At 48.3% G+C, this 20,125-nt stretch overlaps 1 protein-coding gene across 2 annotated transcripts in view; it reads right to left on the bottom strand.

The window, feature by feature from the left end:
* EPHB3 (EPH receptor B3) overlaps window positions 1–20,125 on the bottom strand; it is an 81,746-nt gene that overhangs the window by 26,217 nt on the left and 35,404 nt on the right. For both annotated transcript variants that reach the window (XM_035132367.3, XM_060274343.2), the window contains exons 2-3: window positions 18,817–18,881; window positions 17,125–17,797 (exon numbers count right to left, since the gene is read on the bottom strand). In XM_035132367.3, the coding sequence (XP_034988258.2) occupies window positions 17,125–17,797; window positions 18,817–18,881 (738 nt within the window). The remainder of the gene's footprint in view (window positions 1–17,124; window positions 17,798–18,816; window positions 18,882–20,125) is intronic.

Here is a 20,125-nt window from a genome sequence, read left to right as displayed (position 1 = left end):
GAACTGCTGACCTTCTGATCAGCAAGCCCTAGGCTCTGTGGTTTAACCCACAGTGCAACCCGCGTCCCTTTATATAGTAGACCCAATATAGTAGGGTTGCCTTATTTAAACAACTTTGGGGCCGAAGTTGTTGAGCTATTTTTAAGGAATCTTGCAGTCCAAGGATTTACCAAAAAATACTTCTGACATGGGTTGCCATAAACCTGGGAGGAACCAGTTGCATCAGCCCTGGCCCCTTGAGGCGCCACAGCACTCCAGCCCTCAAACCAGTCCTGGGCCACGTGTTGATAAATCACCCAGGCCTAATGACAAGCTACAGCCCTTGTTCACAGCACCAAGTGTATATATTGCCTGAGATGTGGCATTGCAACCCACAATGGTAGTAACTGCTAATGGAGTGTTCTCAGTTGACACTTCCCAGGGGTCCGTGCTGAGCTTTGGTTGATAAATCTGTTTGTTTACCAGAGGCCCAAAGATGGCGTTTGCCTTCCTGGGGCTATAAATTAACCCTTGCCCAGCTGTCAAGTACATTCATGGAAGTGCGGGTTCTCGTTGGCCTAGTTTTGACAAGAAGTGGCAAATCTGTGTCTGGGCTGCATGGCTCTAGTCAGCAGATCCAGGCTCACCTGGCAGAATGCTGCACCAAACAAACAAACAAAAGACGTCAAGGAGACGACTGCCTGCTTTGCGTTTTCGCTCTTCTCCCTGACTGGTTGGTTTTCTGCATGCAGGGGATTTGTGTGCACAGAGGAGCAGTCAACTGTGTGTAATCTCTATCTGCCCTACTGCTTGCTGGCTGCTCAGCTGAACAGGGAGAATATTACTATGCATCAAAGGGGAGCTGAGCTAGGACATGACCGCTGTTTGGGAAGAGCAAGTTCTGCATGTAACTTTAAGTGCAGGGTTGCAAACACCCACCTACCAATAGTCACCGGCGTTAAGACTTTCTCCAGGCAATGAGGGGTGCTTTGATAAAAGCTGGGTTCCTTCCCTTTATCCCAAAACAGATATACAGGCAGGCAGGGAATGTTTGCTGAAGATTTGCTTGCAGGCTTTGGTTCCTATGCGCCTTGCAGCAGGGACAACCCTACTAGCAGCCATGGAGAGTTGGCCACCTTAGGAGGGGTGATGTTGGGTAGTGATAAAGGGCAGCAGAGTTGGAGATAGAGAGATCGGATCTAAGGCACACACTCCAATGGGAAGTTCTGGTGCGCAAACCTCATTGAAACAAACGAGCACTGCACTCTCTCTCTCACACAGCTTCTGTTATTTCCCCATTGAAGTAGGAACAGGAGAATTTACTAGTGGGTTGTGCAGTGTGTTTATCCACAGGGAAGTACCATTTGGGTCGAGTGCCAAAGTGTTTGGGGCTAGCTCTGCCTTGCAGAGGGGGGGGGGTGTAGAATCAAAGCCTCAACCCAGGGAGAAAAGATTGCTATCTTCCACGGATCTGGAAGCTGATGTGAAACAGCCTTATTTTCTTGGGCAGCCTCCCCGCCCCTGAAGCAGAGGCCAGGAAAACAAGATAAGTCTCACGCAGCTGAATGAGGCTTGGGCTTCCCAAATGGCACTAACCAAGGATCTACTGGGGGAAAGGAATGTCTCCAGTTTCTGCACGTATTTTCCCAAACAGTTGTGTCAACGCTCTCCACCCGGAGAGGCGGGCTGGAGAGCATGGACCGTCCATCTGGTGGCTAGAATGGGCTCCAAAACTTTTTGGCAGCCAAGACTTCCCTGCTGGGGTATGACACCTGCCCTGCATCGCTTTGAACCGAAATAGACTGACCTTTGGGGCCTCCCCTCGAAACCCACAAAACAGCCTTATACATATTTATGGGCTGAGCCGCATCCAAGAAGCAGACACCCTTTCGCCACGAATGTTCCAAGTTGCACAGCCTGGTTTGTTCAGGCTGCAGAAGCACGCACACCAAAGTTTCGTCCATGCACTGAACAGCGCCGTGTGACCACCGGGTTGAAGGTGACTAGATCTCTGCTGTGAGCAATTTTTAAAATTTACTTATTGGTTTGATAATTTGCTTATAGGTTTGAGACCTTTTACTCGGCTTACTTCATCTCCTGGGCACTTTCTCAAGTGAACAATGCAGGTGTGATTTTCCTGATTTTGCTAACCACTCATTTGTAGATTTCCATGTTCTGGGATCAATCAACTATTAAGAAAGAGGATCTCAGCTGCAGAAGAGCTAGGGAAGGCCTAATTAGGAACAAAGAGAGCTGTTCTCATCCTGGAGGGAAACTGGGCAGTAAGATGGACCAAGGATTGTTGGGTGGGGAACCTGTGCACCTGTTTATATTTATTGCACGTATAACAATATTTATATACTGTTCCTCATATGAAATCCCAGGGTGGTGCACAACAGAGACAAAATGCCACTAAAAATACTACGGAATGATCATAAGACGAGCCTGTTGGCCAATTGCCCATCTAGTCTAGCATCCTGTTCTCACAGTGGCTAACCAGATGCTGGTGAAAACTGGTCCTTAAAATGACTGGCTCATCTTAAAAGCTCAAACTATGGAAAGGGCCTGTTGACACAAAGTGGAATTCAATCCCCATCAGCCCCAACCAATATGGCCAATGGCGAGGGATGTTGGGAGATGTAGTCCAGTAACATGTGGAGGGTCTCCCATTCCTGATTTATGGAATCTTTAGCTCAGCTGGTAGAGCCTGAGGCTCTTAATCTCAGGGCCGTGGGTTCGAGCCCCACGGTGGGCAAAAGGTTTCGTCATGGTCCCTTCCAACTCCACAATTATCTATGATTCTATGTTAAGTGCCTGTCACCAGCTTGGCCATTTTTTCAGGCTGTTATAACGACTCTGGGCTCTAACAGCAGAGGAAGAGACCTCCTTGCCAACACCAGCACAGTGCCAGCCAGCTTGCCTGTGATTCCGCTAACTCGGCTGTGTGTTTTATTGTGACAGAATGTGTGGGTGAGGCAGGGCTGTCCCAGTTTGTGCTCAGCAGCGCCCAATTCCATCTGGATGACCTGCCCACGCAGTGATGCAACATTGCCAGACAGGCCTATTGGCAAGAGTGGACCTGGGCTGTGCGCAGCTGACGGAGGCCCAATAACATCTGGCACCGTGGCCTGCAGGTGTTCAAAAGTAAAAATACAGTAACTTATTGTCATACCTGCAGGCCGATGGCTACCTGCCTGTGTCTGAAAAAAGCACTTCCTCCATCTCTAGTTGTTTGCAAATCACAGGTCCCTTGATTAAAGGCAAGTATTTGTTCTCTGTCCATCTCCCTTTTGCATTGTGCAAGAGTTCTGTAACATACTATGTGCAAGGAGATAAAGAACTACACAACTTTTAAAAGACATCTGAAGGCAGCCCTGTATCAGGAAGTTTATAATGTTTGATATTTTATTATGTTTTTATATTTTTGCTGGAAGCCGCCCAGAGTTGTTAGTTGTTCTTGCTATTATTATTATTATTATTATTATTATTATTATTATTATTATTAACCAGAAATGAAAAACAGCTGTGTACAATTGCAAGAACCTCAGGAACAACGCTCCTATTGGGGCCAGAACACCCACCGGCAGATGCAATTGCCACAGCCCTTCTGTACAACCCATTGCAGAATTTATTAGCCTTACTTGCTCTGAACACCATCTCATGCAGAAAGCAGCAATCAGCTCGTACTCTTGCACATGTTTTAGAAGTCAGCTGGAAGAGTGAAGTGGGTCCCTCAACTATCAGAAAGCAACGCAGGTTTGGTTTTTTATTTATTGGAATTCTATCTTGCCCTTGCTCCCAAAGGAGCCCCTCGAGTCCAGATCATTCCAGTCTATTTAACGAGGTCGCAGCAGGGCAAGAGATAGCTGTTTCAACACCTCTGAATCAGAGCACCTACTGCGTGAAAGCCCGCAGAAATGGTTATTCCTTGAGTATCATCTCAGAAAGGGAGCACTGAAAACAAAGAAATTGCCACATCTTGCGGTGAACTGAGCTCTTCCTGATCCCCATGTTGCATGCCTAGAGTTGACCCAACCCAACTCACTATAAGGCAACCTGACGAGACCCACAGCGCACGGTGGTCTGGCTTGGGGAAGAAGGCTCTCTTGCAAAATCTAGACCTCGCCCATGTGACTAAGGGCCAAGGGTGGGAGCTTGGCTTCTTTCAAACACACACACACAACCACCCTGAAATCGCACACAAAAGTGACTCACACACGGCTCGTCGTTACCGCACAGAACACTTGGCAAGGAGAGGCAGGAGTTATCCAAAGCCCTGAGCGATCCCTGAAGTGCAAGCTCGGCCAAAATGTCGGGGTCCCCTCCTTCCAGCTGGGAGGAGCACCCCCCCCCCCAAGAGTTCAGGCTGCTTCATTTGCCACATCATTACCAAAGCTCTTTGCCCCAGCCAGCTCAAACTCCTCTCTCACGCCCCCCCCCATCCTGAAGAAGAAGAAGAAACCCACCCCCGTTTTAAATTTTTTTTTGTTCCAGTTACCAAAAGGACAAGAATAATATCTGGGATGCCATCCCATTTTACGGGCCTGGCCAGCTTTCCAGCCAACACACCATCGTTTTGTATGCCTCAGCCTTTTCCAAATCCTTCAGGACTTCTCTCCCAGCACGGAGGGGAGGGAGGGAGGGAGAGAGAGCAAGTCCTGGAGATAAATTGAAGCCATCACATCCCTTTGTCCAGAAACCATGCAATTTCGTTAAAGGCAGCAATCAGGTTCGACTGGCAAAAAGCTGTGCTTTATGAACCCTCCGATCCTCCTCCTGTGAGTGCTTGCAGATGGTGTGGAGGAGATGTGTGGCTGAGGTGGCACCTTTCATTCTAAGCTGCTGTTCTGGGTCCCCCCCCCCTCTTCCAAGGTGCTTTTGATTTGTGGAGGCAACCCATAGGTTGGAAAGTCTAATTCAGTTCCATAGTGCAGGGGTGGCCAACTCCGAAGAGATTGCGATCTACTCACAGAGTTAAAAACTGGCAGCGATCTACCCCTTTTTGGGGGGTTCAGGTCAAAGTTGTTAAGCTTTTTAGGGAGGAGGAAAGCCCCATTTTTAGGGGTTCAGGTCAAAGTTGTTGATATTTTTTTAGGAAGGAGGAAGTCCCATTTTTAGGGGTTCAGGTCCGAGTTGTTTAGGGGAGCCAAAGTTGTTGAGCTTCTTTGGGGGGAGCCAGTGATCTACCACAGACGTCCAGTGATCTACCAGTAGATCACGATCTACCTGTTGGACGTGCCTGCCATAGTGGATTCCCCCCCCCTTTTTCCCCCTTGAGGAAAGTGAGAGAGATAGGAAGGACTTGAGGAGCGGAGCTGAGCGTTTGGTGGAACTGGAGAACTGAATTAAGGTCGAGAAGGCAGTCAATCAACACCATCCTTTTGCCAGAACCAGATTCCAAAGGAACCCCTCTAAACAAAAAATCACTTAAAAGACAAGACAAGCCCAAATTGCCCTCATTTTAAACCCCACACAGGGTATTCACCGCTGATGGTTATTTGCCTCTCGCTGCCTCCGAAACCCAAATATATTGCAAAGGGCTTAATTAGAAACGGGCTTTCGGAAAGGCCCAGCCCCAGAGCCTGGGTTCAACGCCAGGAGGCTCAGCCCAGGCCGAGGCAGAACTGACAACAACACATCTTCTGAGCATGTAATTTCTAAACCTTGTGCAATCCCAGGAGGGGCCTTGCTGGTGTTTTGTTTAGGGCAGGGCTGCTCCTACAAGATCCACAGATCTCCAAGAGCACAGCCCTGAAAGCCAAAGCCCCATGGGTGTGTAATAAACACGAGAAAGCCACCTATAGTAATAAATAATTATCTGGAGCAAGGATTTGGAGAATAATGTGAAACAGGGGTATATTGGGGGGGGGGGAATAGCGAGCTGAGTCACCGGAGATCAAGCCCCTTCATCCCAGCAGAGGTCAGCTTAAAAGGTTTTGCACAGTTTCCGAAAAAGTCAACAAAGCTGGATTCAGATGGATGAGTGTAGATAAGGCAGTCCAAAAGACCATCAATCTTTCTCTCACACATGCATGCAAGGAATACAATTGGTTACGGGGTCTTTGCGCCTTGACCTGCGTCCAGTCAATATGGCCTTTGTTTTCTGAAATAACATTTTTACTCCAACGTTCCTCCAAGGAGCTGGGGGGGGGCAATTGGCCTATTCCTCCCCCACCTTTTATCCTCTCAAAAAGCCTGTGGGGTGGTTAGGTGGGGGAAGAGAGGGGGGGGCAATGCAAATCCATGGGGCATGTTAAACCTGTGGGTGTTAAACTGGTGTTGTAGAGCTACCTGTACCTCCTTATCACTGCCATTAGCAGCTAATTTGATCTGAGTTGCATCACTCCCCCAGTTTTCACCCAATTTTGCATTATGCCGGATTTGGGTTGGTCCTCTTGGCTTTCAGTAAATGTTTTGAGGCTTTTTGGGGTGTGTGTGTGTGTGTGATTAAACCATTTTCTTAGTGTGCCCTAACTACTGCCCTCTCATGCCCTCTTGGCTACCCACTTTCTCTCCCCCTCTGCCACTTTGCCGGGCCCACCTGCTCCCATTAAAAACTGCCCCACTTTTCCCCACCAGCACTTCCTTCCCAGGCCTAGTAGAGAACACCAAAGTCTGGGCCGGGCACCATTTCCACACCACCAAGGAGCTCAGCCTGCTGTATATGGAGAGCTCCCCTATGTTGCTCTCACAAGAACTCTCATAGAGGTCAGGTCCAAAATACAGAGACTGGCACACAGTCAGCCACTGAGCTGCCAATTATTACGATTATTAAAAGGCTGCACATGGGAACCTGTGGATTAGAGCCAGAGCAAAATCTCACCAAAATTCCTCCTCTCGGTTACAGACAGCCGCAGTGCCAAGTTTTGCTTGCCCCGGGATTTTTTCCCTAGCTGGAAACATTGATACCTGCTGCTCTTTTTCTCCACCCACATCTCATCTCTTTCTCGGGGCGCAGCAGAGGCTGCAATGCAGAACCTTCGCGGATGTCGGGAGTGAGGCCCCGTCTGCCTCTGAATCTTCCTCCACCTTGCTCCAGGTGTCCCACATCATTCCTCCCACCCCAGGACAGCATCCCAGGCTGACAGCCTAAGTCTCAAATGGCTAGTTTTGATTACAGATTCTTTTGCAGCTCTGCCATCTGAAATCCGCTCTTAGCTTGTACTCCCCCCCTCCCCCAGTTTTATTTTTATTTTTAATAGCATCTTAAAATATATGTTCTCGGGCCTGCTCTCACCAGTTAATTTTTGCATGCATCCTTGAACACTGATTAGTATTTTCCTTCTATCCTAATCCCTTCTGGCTCCTTCATCTCTTCTAGCTCTTAAGGACAAAACAAAAAGCATCAAAACTTTTAAATCCTCCACTCTGAGTTCTGTAGTTTTGCATTCATTAAACTTAGATTTTTAGATGGCAGGCCGGCAAGTGGGGAGCAGCCATTGTCTCCTGCCTATAGTACACCTTTAAGGGCCGCTGTTGGAGGGATGCAACCTGCCATTTGTTCTGATCACCTGTGGTGAGCCAGAATTATCTTCCAAGAGAGCAAGTTCTTATAAATTAACCAAATTGTATATAACCAATTGCTAAGACAAACAGTAATCTCAGACCCATTTGGAAAAAACTGGTGTGTTTGGGAAAGCATGGTAGTAAACCAAAATTTTCAGCGCTAGCGAGTTCTGAATACTTACTTTCAAAGCTGCATTATTTTAGGCGCTGCTCCCCCACCACACCTAATATCAAGCACATGCCTCATTAGGCGTATTTTACTTTTGCATTCCAAAGTCACATTTGCATGAATTAGTCACGTTTGATACACAGCATGCAATGCGCGTCAACCCGTCAACTAAATAAAACTTTAAGAGCACTTAGCTTAGCAATTTCCAAGCTCTGAGCCAAGCCACACCAACAGGCCACAAGGGAGAACTGCTTGCAGACGGTGACATTTTTTCTAAAAAAAACAAATGCTCCAGTGAGCGCAAGCACGCGCACCCACCCAGCCGCAAAGAAGAAGGAGCCTCATGTATCTCCGCATGGGTCAATTCTGCAGCTTTACTTCCTTCTCAATTACCCACCAGGAGGAGGGTAATTCTGGCCCATCTCTGCTTGTGGTGTGTTTGGTGCACCTGATCTATCCAGTAGGTAATTTTGCCCCATTTCTGCACCTGGTGAGTTTGGAGCAAACACAGAATTACCTGCTCAAGGAAGAGGCTACTTGTGGTCTTTCTGCATGCTCCAGGCCTGCTTCTTTTCAATCAGGTGAAAAGACTCATACAGAGACACAGAACGATTGATTCCTCCAAGGAACACATTTCAGTGGACTTTAGAAGCAAATCCTTTTGCTTGCAGGAGTAAATGGTGCCGGAACTAGCAGACGTTTTGGAATCTGGCTATTGCAGGTACTTGCCTTGCTACCTGACAACCCTGCTTCCCCAATCGTCCCATAGTTGCCCACATCACTAAAAAAAAAGGGGGGGGAATTCAGCTATCATTTATCATGATACTGTGTTCGCCCGGTGATTAAAAAGGTTTGCACAAATGAACCCAGTGGAGAGAGCCTTACGTGGAGGCGAAGGGGAGCCTGGAAAAAACCACTTCTGCTTGCTTTCTACCTCGATAAAAGCCCCATTGACGGCCACGGGCAGGAAGCACAAACATAAACCGTGCACATTCGGTACATTATCTTCCTTGGCACCGGTATGATTTATTTAAGATTTATATGGCATCAAGGCATGCGCACAACACAGGTCCACACACTGGAAACATCAACACTGAAGCCTTATCGCGGTGGTAATGAGACGGCAATGATTTCGGAAGGCACAGAGGCCAGGAAAGCTCTCTGGAAGTGCACATCCAGTTTAAACAGCTCTGTCTTGTACCACGCTCACGTGGACCAAAGGCAAATGAGGGTTGGGGAAGGGTGGAAAAACCTCTGTAAATGCACACACAGGCCATTTAGCGATTAGCTAACATGGGCTGGGGGTGAGGGGAGTTGTATAATCTAACACACATCTGAGAGGGCGACAAGTTTTATGGATTGATGGAATCAAGCAAGGCTAAGGAACGTCAGGCTGAGAGACTGAGTGTGGCCCTCCAAGCCTTTCTAATTGGCCCTTGGGACTCTGCACCCAGGCCAGGGGGGTAGAGAAGACCATGGAAGAATTCACAGAAACTAGCCTATGTAAAATCCATGTCGCTGCACCCATTTATGCCTCAGATTCCACACATTTCTGGCATGTGGCCCCCTGAAGCCTGTCCAGAAAGGAATGCGGCCCTTGGTCTCAAAAGGATTCCCCAACCCTGCAGTACACGTCAGACCACAGTTTTCTGCAGGCGCTGACAACCGCCTCCATCTCCCATCTGAGGGTCTGTCTCCCCGGTTCTGCCACCTGAAGAACCAAGCCGAGTCCCAGAGGGAAAGCCGTGTGCAAAGAATTGATGCTTTTGAATTATGGTGCTGGAGGAGACTCTTGAGAGTCCCATGGACTGCAAGAAGATCAAACCTATCCATTCTGAAGGGAATCAGCCCTGAGTGCTCACTGGAAGGACAGATCCTGAAGCTGAGGCTCCAATACTTTGGCCACCTCATGAGAAGAGAAGACTCCCTGGAAAAGACCCTGATGTTGGGAAAGATGGAGGGCACAAGGAGAAGGGGACGACAGAGGACGAGATGGTTGGACAGTGTTCTCGAAGCTACGAACATGAGTTTGACCAAACTGCGGGAGGCAGTGGAAGACAGGAGTGCCTGGCGTGCTATGGTCCATGGGGTCACGAAGAATCGGACACAACTAAACAACTAAACAACAACAACAACAATTAAATAAATGCAAATGAGGCTTGAAGGGTGCCAACACCAGCTCTCCATGCCCAGGTGGCTCCATTGGGCACCAGAGAGCAAAATCCTCAGTACTCTTGGGAGTGGGGGATTTCCAGTTACATATTGTTAACAGCTTGGCATGCAGGATCAGGGAAGATGAAAGAGATGTGGGAGATCTTCAAAAGACCAGGAAGTTTACAAAGGAGTGGAGAAGACCTTGCTGTAAATCCATTTGAGCTGCAATTCAGTTTTATTGTTATTTACTGTGAAGCAGCAGTAACTCCTCTCAGAACTGCCGGGTTGAGAGAGAGGAGGGGAGAAGGGAGAATGGCCAAAACCAAAACCTCCCCTCAAGGACTGAGAACAAAGCCAGGGCCAGTCCATAGCCTTCATAATCCCTGCAAATAATCACAGGGGTCTAGGATGCAAATGCCATCTTCTTCAGCATCTTCCACAGCACACCTGGCTAGGCTGCAGCCTCAGCCTAAAGTTACCGGTCCAAGCATAAAAGTCCCTGATACAGCCGTTTGGTTGCTGTTCGCAGTGGAGCTTACACTTGGTGGCAAACCTGGGTTTTCGAGTGCCTGTATAACGTGTAAAATAAAAATAATAGGCAATTCATTTCAACGAAAGTTTGAAACCAGTATGTGTATGGGGAAACTCTGGCCGTCCAGATTTGCTGAAATTGAACTCTTCTCAGCCCTGGCCACGATTGCTGGGGGTGATGCAAATTGTGCTTCAACAACATTTGGAAGGCCATGGGTTTCCCAAGTCTCACATCTTGGAAGCCGCAGCAGATCAAACCCTCACAACCATCTTAACTGCCACAGGTTAACTATAAGCGAAGTAAAAGTTGTCAGAATTCGGGTATGGGAAGCACCCAAGGTCATGTCTCTCCCATGCCGAACACTGTGGTGCACAGAGTATCAGAGGCAGCTCCTTTCTTGCAAAGGTAGACTTCTGGACAAGGCCAGAGAGGCGTTCCATGGGTGGGGAGGAAAGGGGGTTGGACTAGATGGCACTCATGATCCCTTCCAACTCTACAATCTCTGATTTTAACTGGTATTCATAAGCATTCTGCCTCCAACAGTGGTGGCAGAATGTAGACACTATGGATTGTAGCCACCAATCGCCTGATCTGTCCCATGAGAATTTGTCTGATCCTCTTTCGAAGCCACCCAAAAGGGTTTGAACCCAGGACTCGACAGTTCCAGGTGCTAAGCACACATCCAGAGACTCCCCAGCAAGCTCAGCAGTCATGGGACTCAGGATCAGCAACTGTCTGAAGAACTGGAAGCAGAGAATAGGAACAAATGGGCAGGACACTCGGCAACTCCCATTTCACCCACTTTGTGCTTCTCGAGCCTCCAAGTCTCCCGTCCCCCAGGCTCAGCACCCGGTTTTAAAGACAGCCTGCCATTCTCCCTTCAGCCCCTCTGCTTCTGGGTGCCTCGCTCCTCAAGCCCCCCTCTCCCTTCCAACGTGCTTCCCTACCCACCCTGCTTTCTGCTAACAGCGCAACAACCCCTCTTTTCCGAGAACCAGTCGGAAGGCTTTCCAAGCCAAGCTGGCGTTTTAACTTACTTGACAGAAGCTGCGGTGTTTATTAACGTTCTATCGCTGATAGCTTTTCTGTGGGCAGAAAAACTCAAAGCTGCTGACTCCAAGAAGCATGCTAAGCACACACCGTTTGCTCAGATGTGGCAACTGAAACCTGCGACTCTACAGTATCGTAGCCTGGGGTATTTCATTCTTAACCGTGCAACACTTCTGCATCTTCTCCTGTCCCCCGACTTCAGTGCTATTTAAGGAGAGGCTTGTCAGCGGCCAACTGCCTGGCCGTGCCTGGCTAGAGAGAACTGCCTCCCGATTGCCAGGCAAGACAGATTTTGTGCACAGGAACAGCAGTGGCAAGCGGAGGGGTGGGGTTGGTGGCCCTCCCCATGCTATTGACCTCCAGCTCACACCACCCCCAGGCAGCCTGCAAGGGTCAGGGCCAACGGAAGTTGCAAGTCCACCACCTGGACGACCACAGGGGCGGTCCATTTGGAGTTACACCGGACAATACTTTCTCCCAGCCTACCTTACAGGGCTATTGTAAAGGGGGCAGGATTGCAATGTGCAGTGAACTGATCATGTTGGAGGAATCTCTTTTATGATAATGAAAGGCAAAGTTAACTATCTGGGGTAGTATTCCCCCCCCCCCCCGGTAGGGTTGTGCGATTTATTCTTTGTAACGCTGAATTAAAAACCAGCGATATTTTACAGTGTGCGGCTAACAAGGCCGCTGGTATCCTCTCCCCCAGGAGTGAAGGTTAGGCTTGAGAATTATGATTTCACATGCAAGCCTTTTATGGGAGGATTTTTCGGGGGCTGCATATAAGCAGAAGATTCACGAATCCCTCTCTTAAAAGAGAGCGGGAAGGAAGAGAGAGTGGAGAGTCAGCTCTATTTCAGATTTGCCCAAGGAATATGTGAACATTTTCAAAGTCCCATCACAACTTACAGGAAATCTGGCAAACTTCAAGGCGCTTGCAAATCCTTAAAATCTGTTTCCATTTACGGACATGAAACCTTCAAATGGAAGATCTCCAGCTTTAAAGGCACAAGAACACACACACACACACACACACACACACACACACACACACATGTACACGCATCTTTCTCTTTTTCTTTTTCTGTTAAATTACCCATCGCACAAAGTAGCAAATGAAGATTTGTACTGGATCTGTGCCAAGAGCCTGCCTAGATGATGAACTGGATATCATAGCAAAGTCTACACCTGTCAAAACTTTAGCAGGCGTCCAAAAGGGGCCGAGAGCAGGCTGCTGAATCATTTCTTGCCTTGTCCGACAAAATGGCTGAACACAGCAAGGCAAAATGGCAGGACGCACGGACCCGAACTTACGAATTCTGGTACGGTTGGTAATATCTGCCTGGGGCAGGGCCATGAAACCCCTATGATATAGGGAGGTAGAAAACAGGAGGAAAGGTCAGACAAACTGTATGGAAGACAGCTTGGTCTATTTTGATCAATCAGACAAAAATGTTAAGACCCAGCACAGAAGTTTTGGTGGTGCCAGCAAAACCAGCCAGATTTTTAAAGGTAAAGGGACCCCTGACCATTAGGCCCAGTCACAGACGACTCTGGGGTTGTGGCGCTCATCTCGCTTTACTGGCTGAGGGAGCCGGTGTACAGCTTCCAGGTCATGTGGTCAGCACGACTAAGCCGCTTCTGGCAAACCAGAGCAGCTCACGGAAACACCGTTTACCTTCCCGCCGGAGCGGTACCTATTTATCTACTTGCACTTTGACGTGCTTTCAAACTGCCAGGTGGGCAGGAGCAGGGACCAAGCAACAGGAACTCACCCCATCGTGGGAATTCGAACCGCCGACCTTCTGATCGGCAAGCCCTAGGCTCTGTGGTTTAGACCACAGCACCACCCGCGCCCCGTATTATGGAGTTTTTACCTATCTCATGACCAGCAACTTGCTTTCGAGTTCCAAATATTCAAACATTTTACACCAACGGTGAGTAACCCTTTCTCTGCCAAAGGTCCACGTTGCCTTGTGATTAATAATATATGTTAGGAGTCACATAACAGCAGCAAGCAGGGGTGGAGTCTGGAGTGGGTGGGGACACCCTCAACCCCACCATCTCCTTGCCTCCCACCCCATTTCCCACCTTACTTGGCACCTGCATGACATTATGGCTGCAAGATACATGGGCCACAGTTTGCGCATCTGTGTTTTGCACCAACAGTATCAAATCTAACTTGGGGAGGGGGGAATCACTTAGGAGGATGAACACATGGTCCGCTTATGGAATTCATTCCCAAAAGATGGAGAAGAAACAACAACATCCGCATGGGGAATTCGTCTATCACCCATGACAGCTAAACTGAACCTCCATATACAGATGCAGTCAACCTGTGTATACCAGATTCTGGAGGGCAAACAGAAAAGAAAGCCGTGTTGGTCTGAGTCGAAGCAAAATAAAAAAAATCCTTCAGTAGCACCTTAAAGACCAACTAAGTTTTTATTTTGGTATGAGCTTTCGTGTTCTGAAGAAGTGTGCATGCACACGAAAGCTCATACCAAAATAAAAACTTAGTTGGTCTTTAAGGTGCTACTGAAGGAATTTTTTTATTTTGCTAGAAAAGCCATTACCATCCAGTGGGCTAGTTTCCACACACACAAATCACACGTTCCATGCATCAATCAGGCAAACAAGTCACTATTAGAGTCCAAAGACACATTCCAAGCCAGGCAAGAACACTCAATGGGGTTGTGAATCTTAGAATTGTAGAGTTGGAAGGGACCGCAAGGATCATCTAGTTCAACTCCCTGCAATGCAGGCCTCTTTCAGCCAACATGGGGCTCGAACCCACAACGGTGAGATTAAGAGCCTCATGCTCTACCACCTAAGCTATGGAGCAAAGGCTGGCAAGGAGAGTGGCCTGGAGGAAGAGAATGCGGCTGGGGCGGGTGTGTGGCCTAAGCAGAGTTCCAAGGGCCTAACAGATAGGTCTAGAGGGCCACATCCGGCCCCTGAGCCTGAGTTTCTCCGCCTCCTCTACATGTGACATGACCCGGCAGGATCGTACCCACTAAGCTCAGGGGTTGCAGAAGCTCTCTCCCTGAGAATAACCCTCCAGAGGTAAATCTTGGCAGCCGCCAGTGCCAAATATTCAACAGTTCTTGTTGTCGCTGCAGTCTCCCCTGCAGGCATCCCGATTCCCCTCCCCTTGCCTACGCAGGTTCTCTTGACTGATTGATTTAGGAGCCCCAGTTTGCTCACTCCTGAAGGCTTGGAGAAGTCAGAGCAAGTTAAGAACAGACATTAAATATCTGCTTGGGTTTTGTTTTCTTTTGTTTTGTTTGCAGGGGGGAAGGAGAACAATTAAGAGCACAATCTAATGGCTGTCTACTCAGAAGAAAGTCCAATTGACTTGAATGGAGCTTACTCCCTGGCACGTGAGTGTGGGATTGCGGCCTAAACTCTTTCAGGGGCCTTTCAGGATCAATTTATTCATGTATTGCATTTTTTTTATCCCACCTTCCCCCCCCCCCCCCGAGTAGCTCAAGGCACCGGACACGGTTCTCCCTGCTCAGCTCCTCATTTTGATCCCCAACAACAACCCTCTGAGGTTGTGAGTGGCTTAAAGCCTACTTCTCACGTCAACAACAAGTCCCCTTGGCTCCCTTGGACACTACACAGAACCAGCCTCCGTTTCCCATTTGCGGAAGCAAAATAGTAATCATCTACTGTTCCCAAAATTACCCTAAAGGTGATTAAGTGGGAGTGGAGAGTTAATGGACTGAAACAAACATAGCGCACAGGAGAATTAGTTCTCCTTCCAGACTACCAAAAGACTCAGAAAGAGACTCCCACCTGAGACTGGCTGTGGCTTAAAAGTTTGAGACTGCCAAAGGGCAGGATATGCTCCACAAAACCAGGGGCAATTGCTCCTGGCCCATAGCTGACCTTTCCTGGGCACGACAGCCCTCTCCTTCTCTTTGGGAAGGGCTGTAGGTCAGGGAGTTCTTCGTTTCTCTGCAGGAGGTCCCAGGATCACTTGCCAGCATCTCGGGGAACCTGCTGGGAAAGTCATACGCCCGAAATCCTGAACAACTGCTGCCAGTCAGTGTCAGCAGTCAGGAGCTAGCCAGTATAAGAAAGATTCCTACCAATCTTTCTTTTGGCAGTGGTCACTTGTACCACCCTGAGCTCTAGAGCAGGTAGATGCAGCTCAGACAGCTTCTCCTTGTTAAAAAATTCAGAGGAATGTGAGGCAAACACTCGGACGCACTCAGGGACTTCCCAAAGAAAGGAGTCTTCCATTGTTGGCTGGGCTCGGGAGCAGGCAGAATTCGCACTCTGCCAGCCTGAGCCAAGGAGCAGCACAATAGGAGAGACCTCTTCTCTCTCTCTCTCTTGCCTTTGCCCCATTTTCCCTGCCCTCCGAGTACCCTGATATTTTGCAGCTGTGATTAAGTGTTAACGTGATGATATACTTTGCATTCCCTACAAAAGCATGTCACGCACACGCACACGCACACAACACAACCCACAAAACACAGGAGCATGAGTCAATGTCCTAGTGCAGGTGCCGTGTTTTACAGACATGTTTTTCAAAAGAACAGGTTTTACAAGAAAGGAGATTCCGACTAAACGTGAGGAATAAACTTTCTGAGAGCAAGACTACCTGAGAAACTGGTGGGCTCTCCTTCCTTGGGGGGTTTCTAAACAGAGGTCGGGTGGCCATCCGCCAGGGATTCTTTAGCTGTGACTCCTTCAATGCAGCAGGTTGGACTAGATGACCCCTGGAGTCCCTTTTCAAACTCTACAGTTCTACGATTCCAGGTTTGCAGCCTCGAAGCCGGCAGCAGGCAGCGCTCACTCTTTTGCTTCTCTGGCTACCCCCTCCAAGCCACAGATGGCACCTCGCAGTGACAATACCACAAGGCTTTGTTTGATTCAGAGTCAATTGGATTTACACTTTGGGAGATAACCTCCAGACCCTGAAATAAGCATTCTATGACCAGAGGAATTGGGGGAAAGAGTGCTAAGGAAGAAAGCAGAGATAAGCTGTTTCCTATAGCATCGCTGGCTACCTGCTAGACTTTCAAACACCCATCAGACACTCGCCATGGCAGAAGGTATTAGTGAGACAAGGCCAGTATAAACCTCAGAGGCTTTAATGTGCCCAGGCTCTGACCCAGAAACAGAGACCTTTTAATTTTAAAGCTAAGATGTCGGGGGGTCAGGCTCAAAGGAGGGTGGGGTGTGCGCACACTTCTGGCATTTGTGAGCTGTCAGTTGCATAAAGAGAGAGCAGGAACCTGGGTTGGTGGCATCGTTCCAGAGCGGAGGACAAGGTGCTGCTTTTGATCATATAAAGCCCTGAAAAAACAGTACGGACTCTAGAGACCTTAAAAGGCTCTTGCCTCTGCTGCCTTCCAACCAGTCCATGACATGCTGCCTTTGCCCCACACTTGACCACTCTTGGTGGCTGCCAGTGCTCCAGCCTCAAGATTCTGGCACAGTGTTGTATACAAAGACAAAAGCTAAGACTGACGTGATTAACAATGAGCCGGCCCTACTATGAGTCAGGTGAGACATCTGGTTTAAGCTGGCGGAAATCGTCATTCAATTCATTTTTTGACCCTTGGGGATGGAGGCGGTGGGAAAGAGAGAGTTAAGATTTTCTCAAGTGCCAGAATGTCTACACCAGCGGCATACATTGAGCAAACCAGCCAGGAACTAAAGCAACAGTCTTCAACACACGCAACCAAGGAACGCCAGGAGGGAGGCCGCCACTTACCTAGGCACTGAGTCTCCTTCATAGCCGGTTCATACCCAGCAGCACAGGTGCAAGCTCCCACGGGTACCATCCACTCCCCATCGCCATTGCAGTAGAGTTTCAAGGGCACAGACACTTCCACCGCATTGGGGATGCAGGTGCCCGGAGCAATGACCAAGGAGGTCGGCTCCGCTCCAGTCAAGGTCTCGGGGAAAACGGCAAAGCCAGCAATGGTGCTGGAGCACTTTTTGTAGAAGGCACGGACGGAGATGAGCGACATGCAAGCTCCCAGGTCCTGGAAAGCCAAGTAGAAGCCATTCTTGGAAAGGGGCCCGAAGCTGCGCACCTTGGTGTTCATCCGGCCGGATTCCAGCTTCGAGAAACTCTCGTCGGGGGCAATTGTATCCACTTTGACGTAAGGGTTTTCCATCCAGAAGGGGCTGGAGGCAGAGGCAGAGTCCGTGTCCGACTCGTAGTAGAAAAGGTTGAAGGTCTCTTTGCAAGAGCCGGGGATGTTGGGGATGCTGTTGCAGTCGCGCACCGTAAATTTCAGCTCCACGTAGACGCGCTGGACCTCGTGGCGCTCGATGAACTGGGTGCGCAGCCAGTTGTTCTGGTTCATTTCTTGCACGTTGCACACCTGATACGTCCGGATGGGGTTCATGGCCTCGTCGTAGCCACTGACTTCTTCCCACTGCACAAAATTAAATGACACTGGTCCATTATTATTTCTTTATTTTTAATGAGAGAACGGGGAGGCATGGCTAAGTAGGGTGTGTTTTTAAGGGGGGGGGGAGAAACTTACTTTTTTGCAATTTTTTTTCTCCTAGAAAAAATGTTTTTGGGTGCGAGGAATTCAAAGCTGCTGTTATTTTTGTGATTGGATATCTTTTGGCTTGGCAAGTCTACATCTGATTAAGAAGTGCATAAGCTGCTTTTGGAAAACCAGCGAATTTTAATTTGGCTTTATGAAAATGCCAGGTAATGCTAAATAATAGTAATTATAAATACAGTACTAATCATAGTATTATATAATATAACTGCAAGTATTTGCAGTTTTAACGACTTCTGTGCAATTTCACACACATTCTGCTTACCAAGCAAAGCAAAATCACATTAATTTAACCAAAAACACCATTGGATTTCCCGAGTAACATTTCAACTTTTTAGCACCCCTCATTTTTGGAATTTGAAAATTGAAAAAAAAAATTTTAAAGTCTGTGCTCACATGTCATGTTAAACCATAGTTATTGTTTAACTATGGTTTGATGTGAATGAGCACTGCCCTGGTACATACTGCTCAAAAGGCCCTGCTCGCCCCTGGAGGCAAATTCTGCAAATGATTGATTTCCATGGTTTTTATAGGTCTAAGTGGCCTTCTTGGGCTACCCTCATTGCAATTGCTAAGAATTCACATGGGTGGGCTGAAGCAATATTTGGGGGTAGCAGATGAATCCACAAATCACAGAACTGTAGAGTAGGACGGGACCAAGAGGGTCATTTAGTCCAACCCCCTGCAATGCAGGGATATTTTGCCCAGTGTGGGATTCGAACCCACAACCATGAGATCAAGAGTCTCGTGCTCTATTGATTAAGCTAAACCTAAGTTGCGGAGATGCACAGGAGAGAAAAGGCTGAGGAAAGCAGCGTGGTTCATAATTCTGCCCACGTCTGGTTCCAACCCAGGCCCCTTTGGAGAATGGAACACCTTACCCCAGTCTCCGGATGTGCCGTCCACGCCAACTCAGACGTCACCCACTTCGTATCCATCAGAGTTTCTAGAGGGTGGGAGAGAAAGAGAGAGAGAAACACACAACTTGGAGGTCACTGTCGCACAAAGTTATTTGTTCTAGTTCTACACCGCTTGATTGTAAAAGTAAAAAAAATAAAAACTTCATTCATGCAGGCTTTACCCAAGGAGTTACACAATAAAATTGTGGGCAAGAAACAGTTTAAAAGAACCTTTCAAAAGATTAAGATCAGCAATAGACAGAAAACTCTCATTAACGTCATTGGGTCACAGGTTTGTTTTCGTCCTTGCACTTATTATGTATTTTGTGTTTTAAAGAAAAAACGAGGGAGCAGATAGATTACAGTAAACTGGGTCTCCCACAGAATGAATTTTCACCTGCAGCCAGTCATGGGGATGCTGCCCGTGTTGGCCCAGTGGGTGGCACTTTGTACATGCTCTGGGACATGCCATTGCTGCCTTTGACAGGTTCCAGAGCTAAGCCCTGGCACTTGAAGGAGGAGAGGAAGAAACAAGAGCGTCAGAAACCTACACACAACACAAGCCCCTAGAGATCATTTCTTATTTTGTTTTAAAAAAAGAAAAAGTTAAGAGAAAACTTAACCCTGGGATGGAATGGGATGTGGGAAGATTGCAGGACAACAAGGGTCCTTGTTACGGTTGAACTTTAGGGCTGTTTTGCCTTCAGGAAGGAGATTTCCCTGGAGTTACACGCTTGGTCTACTCTAATGACTGCCCTCCCTCCACCCTTTTGACCTCTCCCATTCCTCACTTCTGCGCAGACCTGGCGGAAGAGGCAGGAAATGCTCTCTCTCTCTCCAGCCTCCAACTTCTCCCAGACTTTGGCATGTATTAACCACAGCGCTGGTAGAAGTAGTGCTTCCCCCATGACTAGGGCGGTGAGGGCTGAAGCAGGTTTATCCAGCAAGAGAAGAGCAGGGAGGCAGCAGCTTCCCATGCACCGCTCACTTGTGCGTTTCAAAAAATAGGGGGGAAGAATTTGACCGTCTGGCCAACATTCCAGCAGCAGATTAACAGCCAAAACCTCCCCATCAGCATTCCCCACAGAGCCTCCCAAGTCCCAGCCTCAGCCTTGGGGGTGAACAGAGACACACACACACACAGAGAGAGAGAGACACACACAGAGAGAGAGAGAGAGAGAGAGAGAGAACAACAGCTCGTTTGGGATTTGGGTTAGGGCTGTAACCAAAGACGGTTGACCCCAGTAGCGCCAGGCCATTCTGCAGCTTGCCGGCATCCGCAACAAGAGAA

The sequence above is a fragment of the Zootoca vivipara genome, chromosome 5 (assembly GCF_965207765.1).
Source record: "Zootoca vivipara chromosome 5, rZooViv2.hap1.1, whole genome shotgun sequence".
Lineage (NCBI taxonomy): Eukaryota > Metazoa > Chordata > Lepidosauria > Squamata > Lacertidae > Zootoca > Zootoca vivipara.
This window is presented reverse-complemented; position numbering and strand designations above follow the sequence as displayed.